Raw genomic sequence first — 6000 nt, forward strand, 5'->3', positions numbered from 1 at the left:
CCAAACACACCCACCCAGTGCTTCCTGGAAGCCCAGGTGTTCCCGGGGACTGCTAGGAAGTTCTAGGCGCACTGGCCCCAGGCTGCGGTCAGCTGGCTGGCAGAAACGGGTCAGTAAGCATGCGTTCATTCACCGGACAGTGCTAGGCTGAGCGCGGCCGCTGTGCAGCATGTCTTAACCCCCGGGGACATAGCAGAGAACAAGACAGACCTGTGTAGTGTGGTGAAGGGTGATTGACGCAAAGCTGAAGGTACACACTGAGACAGGGTTTCAGAGGGTGAGGAGCGGCATGCAGGATATGAACATGGCAAAGAGGGGTCGTCAGGACAGCCTCTCTGAGTTGCTGACATTGAGCTGAGACCTGAATGGCCAGAAAGTGTCAGGATATCTGGGGGAAGGTGGTTTCATTGCACAGGTGAAGACGTGGGAACAGGCCTGGCCTGTCGAAGGAGGGAAAGGTGGGCCTCTTCATTCAGGAGCACAGGGCATCCCAGGCTTTTGGCAGGATGTATCCTTTGGCACAGGGGGCCTGTGAAATTTCGGGATCCCCTGGGGAGATTGAGAAGTTCACGCCCATCAACCAGCCCTATCTGCTTTATGGGACACTTGGAAGAAGTTGCCAGGGCCTGGTGATGGGAATAGGACTACTTAGCTGGAACAGCTGGGCTGCTCCCCAGGTACACTGCGAACCAGGTACTGACCTGCCTGCTCCCTCTCCTGACTGAACGGTGCAGAGCCAGGCTGACATGCTCCCTGTGCTGGGTATCAGATGGCTCCCCCTACCCCTTCTCTTTAGCCAGGGCTCCTCCTAGTTCCTTCACTCTGTTTCTTAAATTGCCAGTTAGAACTCATTTTCTTTTCTCTCTCTCTCTTTTTTTTTTTTTTTTTTTCGGGAGAAAGTCTCACTCCATAGCCCAGGTGGGGTCTTAACTCACTGCAACCTCCACCCCCCAAATTAAAGTGATTCTCATGCCTCAGCCCCCTGAGTAGCTGTGATTACAGGCGTGCGCCACAACACCCAGCTAATTTATGCATTTTTAGTGGAGATGGGGTTTTGCCATGTTGGCCAGGCTGGTCTCGAACTCCTGACCTCAAGTGATCTCCCCGCCTTGGACTCCCAAAGTGTTAGGATTACACGAATGAGCCACCGTGCCTGGCCAGGACTCCTTTTCATAGCGGGCCTGCCTGTGCACAGCATAGGGGAGCCAGCTGACCTGCCCTTAGCCACAGCCCTACCTGACCTCCAGGACTGCACGACAACCATCTCGCTGGGGCTAAGCAGCAGCCAGCTGCCTCTCCTGGGTATCTGAGCAGCCAGAGATTCCTGGGGAACAGGGAGTGCTGCCGATGAGCGTATTAAAAAATCAAACTCAGTGTGAGTGCTTTCTCCGTGCGAAAAGTCTTTGTCCTCACAGAGACTGGTAGCACAAAAAGGCTCTTAGCAATTACCTCGTCCAGGAAACCAAGAGCTATTCCCAGAGGGAAGTGACCTGCCCAAGGTCTCTTGGTAGGTGCTGCCAAATACTCCCCCAGTGATGTCCCCCAACACCTCCAGGTCATCAGCCAGCCATGTCTCTATTGCACAGGTCAAGGGCCAGGCTGCCTGAGGCTTGAGCCCAGACTAAGCAGACACTAGGACTTAACAATTTTTCTGCTTTACAATGGTGCGAAGCGACACTTGTTTAGTACTGTCCTCGACGTACAATGGGGTTGTGTCCAAATGAGCCCACCGTAAGTTAAAAATACTCTAAGTCATTTTTTACTTAGGGTACAATGGGCTTATTAAGATGTAGCCCTGTCGTAAGACGAGGAGCACCAGCACATAAAAAGTGCCAGTTAAATCCCAGCTCACAACTCACTCGCTCTGTGATGTAGGGGAAATTTCTTCTCCTCTCTGTGCCTCCACTTTCTCATCTATGCAGTGGGCATGATAACAGTTGTGCCTATCTGAACAGAGTGGCTGTGAGTGCTCGGTGAGCTCACACATGTATTACACACGAGTGCTGCCGGACACACGTGAATCTATTCCAAGCTACAGATGACATCAGAAATAGTTGTGAAAAGGGTCTATTTTCCAGAGGGAGAAATCCAGCGGGTTCTAGTGTGGCCTGCCCCTTGTCCTCAGCCTTTACCAGGCAGCCATATTGGACATTGTTGGCTGACAGCTTCTGTCCTTTCACGCACAGGCGCCGGTGGTCCTGAGCCGAGACCACCATGACGTGAGTGGCACTGACAGCCCCTTTAGGGAGACCTCCAACATTTACGATGGTTCTGCCTTCTGTGCAGGTGAGGAAGACGAAAATGTCTTAAACTTTCATTTTAGATTTGGATTTTATTAAAAATTGATGCATTCAGTCAGTCACAATGTTTCAAAAGATGTTCTGGCATCTGAGAGGCTCAGCATAGAGTGACCAACCCAGGACTGAGGGGGCCTGGGATGTGGGACTTCCAGTTGTAAAACTGGCGAGTGCCAGGCACACCGGGCCAGCGGGCTGCCCTGGACATGGGTGACCTTCAGGCTGTGGGCAGCCAGCTGTTTCTTTACCTTTCCAGATCCTAGAGCTGCATTTCTTGCGTTTTTTGGCTCCTGATCTCTTCCCCATCTTCACAGCCCAGCACCAAGAGGAGGGGGATATTTTTAGAGCTCTCCCTGATCTTCTCTGTGGCACCCATTGGGGTTTTGAGGGGAAGAGCCTGCAAGACTGTGCAAACCCCTTTATCTCTGTCCACCCAGGGGCTCACGGTCTCAGGCTGACCCACGCCTGTCCCTTAGCAATGTGTTGAACACTTATAAGGTGACCGACTTGGCCTCTATTTCTCTCTGCAGATGCTCTCACTCCCCAGGTTTCAGGTTGGATGGTTGTCCTGGGACCTCAGTTCCCTAATGGGGTCAAGGGAAGCCATTCATTTGCAGTTTGCTCCTCTGCCCCCGTTTTTAAGAGTAGGAGTGACTCTCTTTGGCCCTCTGCTTATCTGAACTAACACTGGTTTCACATCCCTTTTAATTCTTTTGTTCTCTCTGCTTCTGGAGTGCTTTACCTGGTGCTCAGTGCTGGAGAGCTCCACCATGGGACAACTAGGCATGTGTCAATTTCTCCTGCTCCAGCTCTGGCTCTGCCAGCACACATGACTGCTGCTGTGAAAGGCGCCGTCCCTAGGGCCTAGCTGCCGCCCCATCCTTCCAGCCAAGTAGTGCTGGCTTAGCCAGCGGGGCCTGCCGATGCCCCCACCCGAGGCTGGCCTGACTAAGCCCGGCGCCTACTCAGTGCAGGGGGTGATGAGCGGAGGCATCTCTATTTCCACAGACATGGCTGTGCAGAACTTCGTGGGAGATGCCTGTCGCGGAGCCACCTGGGTTGCCCTTCACAACGGAGGGGGCGTGGGCTGGTAAGAAGGTTTCAGAGGACAGGGTATGGGCTCATGTGGAAGTTTTGGGGGTTCCTCTGGGGCAGGGCCAGGCTGAGGTGCCTGAAGTCCTGGGCCCTACCTCCCTGGTCACCTCCCCTGCCAGCACCTTGTGGAAAATGTGTTCCTTGTATGAGCGGAGACAGATGACAGAACTTCAGGAGAGGACTTGCATTAGCCACCCCACCTCTCTGGATCTCCCCTGCCGCGTGGGTCTCGGAGGCCTCTTACAGAGGCTCTGCAAGAATGGCAGCCGCCCTCCTCATGACAGTTTCCAGCGTGTCAGTTTCCATGTGTTCCCATGGAATTCCCGGTGCTTTCATGGCCAGGGTCTTCTGTTTCCTGCTCTGACCACCTCACCTGAGAGTGCAAGACCCAGCTGAGGCTCCCAGGGTAGCTGGGCTGGGGGCAGGAGACCTGAGGTCTCAGCTCCCCTCTCCCCTCGGCTCCCAGCTCTGCCCCTGCCCGGCTGGCCTCTATTAGAAAAGGTGCCCAGGTCTGGACTCCTGGTTGAAGCTGGATTCTAGGCTGCGGGGAGCAGCAAGGGGTGCTGCAGCTTCGGAGGGAGGACAACGCCCCCTGCCCGGCTCCATTGGCCATCTCCAGACTGGCCTCTGAGCCTATTTTGGTCGGGTCTAGTGGTCCCCTACCCTCCAGAGCCAAGTCCTGGCGGAGCATTCCAACAGGCTGGCTTGGCCTCGTGTCCTTGGAGGCTGCAGTTCCGTGCTGTGGCACTCAGGTGGCTGTAATTGGAGGAAAATGTGACTAAGGCCATGTCCTTTCCGACACACGGGCTGTAGAAAGCTCCGAGCAGAAAAGGGCTGCCTGGCCATTGGGTAGCTGGCATTTCTGTGCAGGATTTCCTGAGTCATTTCTGGAGGGGAAGAGAGTGGCTCTGAAGGAGGCTGAGCAGTTTGCCCAGGGCCACGGAGCTGGCGATGGAGCCGGGGTCTGACCCCAGGTTCCCCAGGATCCATTATTATTGCTGACAGACAGCCAAAGGCAGAAAGGGACGGGGCTGGGCAGGCTGAGGAAGAGGGCATACCCTGAGGGCCTTAGGGCAGGGACAGCAGGGCCAGAATTCAAGCAGACACAGTGCACAACTGACCCTGCCCTCAGAGCTCCCCAAGACAGGTAATGCTCCCTGCAAATTCCTAAGTTGCTCCCCCAAGGTTTGCCCCAGACTCTATGGACAGGGACACAGACTGACCAGATACTGGGACCTTTTACCCTGCTGCCCTTGAGGGGTCTTTTGGGAAAGTGCCACAAATTCATTCTGGGACCCATCACACTTACACATGTACATAAGCTAACTCGTCGGAAAAAAACGTCTATCCTCCAACCATGGCTACTCCAAAGGGACGCCACTCCCAACTCAGTCCCCACCGTGGCTACTTGAAAGGGATGCCACTCCCGATTCCATCCCCACTGTGGCTACTCCAAGGGGACGCCCCACCCCCTGCAACTCTGCAGTTTCTCCTTCCTGCGCATTGATCCCTGTTTCTAGGCTGTGCACTCACCCTCACATTCCTGGACTGACCTTCCCGTGTTTCCGCTTGTCTGTTGGCTCCACTCCAGGACAACCAGTGACAGCTATGTGCTGTTTCTAGCCTCCTCTGTGCCACTGTCTCCTGCAGCCCTCTTCCTGATTGCCCGTTTGCCATCTGTCTTTGTGCCATCTGCCCAGCGCTCAAGTTTAGATAGGGCACTGCTCGGCTGGTTGCAGCCCTGCATGCTCAGATGGACGTTTGGACCACAGGCTGCAGGACAGGGCCATCTGGCTGGGCCACAGAGTACAAGAGATCAAGACAAGAGCCAGGCTGTTGTTCTTGGGTTGGTTGGACCTCAAAAAAGACTTTTCTGATCTTCTTTCCCTATTGGGAGGACCCAGTGAGAGGGGTGAGGCCTCCCCGTTGGTGCTGCAGCCTCACATGTGAGAGGGTCAGTTCCAGTGGCCACCGAGGGCCCGCTCAGGCAGCCTCTAGGCAGCAGGTGGGTGGGCAGCTGGGAGCCCACCTCAGGTGAGCAAGCTTCCAGCTGGTGTTTCCGACTTTACCCCTGCTCTTGCCCTCCTTCGGAGCCCCTTGGTGCTGACCACCAACTCCTGGGGTTCCCTGGGTCCTGGGGCGCCAATGGGTTCTGCCGGTCCCTCCCATGGCCACACTGAGCTGGAGCTTTCTGATGCCTGCCTCCAGCTTTCAGAATCCCTTCACCCGTTCTCCTGTCCCTTTCTCCTCATCCTTGTGGGTTAAATAATTCCTCTGCAGTTTTGTTGGTGAGATGCGGGAGGGGCAAGGGTAGATGGCTATGTTCTATCCACCATTTATTCTGTATCTGGATACTGCCACTTTTTCACACTAAACAATGTCTTACAGTGCATCTGAAACTTGAATGTGCACAGAAATCCTCTGGGGATATTATTAAAATACAGATTATTGTAAAAATGCAGGTCTGAGTCAGGCCTGGTGGTGCATGCCTATAGTCCCAGCTACTTAGAAGGCTGAGGCAGGAGGATTGCTTGAGCCCAGGAGGTTTGAGTAAAGCCTGGGAAACATAGTGAGACACCCTCTCTACAAAAAAAAAAAAAAAAAAGTA

At 54.4% G+C, this 6000-nt stretch overlaps 1 protein-coding gene across 2 annotated transcripts in view; it reads left to right on the forward strand.

Annotated features, from left to right (window-relative positions):
* The window catches only part of UROC1 (urocanate hydratase 1), a 35676-nt gene that overhangs the window by 25211 nt on the left and 4465 nt on the right, over nt 1–6000 (forward strand). For both annotated transcript variants that reach the window (XM_011971512.1, XM_011971511.1), the window contains 2 exons: nt 2187–2286; nt 3306–3387. In XM_011971512.1, the coding sequence (XP_011826902.1) occupies nt 2187–2286; nt 3306–3387 (182 nt within the window). The remainder of the gene's footprint in view (nt 1–2186; nt 2287–3305; nt 3388–6000) is intronic.

Source organism: Mandrillus leucophaeus, unplaced genomic scaffold, assembly GCF_000951045.1.
Source record: "Mandrillus leucophaeus isolate KB7577 unplaced genomic scaffold, Mleu.le_1.0 Scaffold123, whole genome shotgun sequence".
Classification (NCBI taxonomy): Eukaryota; Metazoa; Chordata; class Mammalia; order Primates; family Cercopithecidae; genus Mandrillus; species Mandrillus leucophaeus.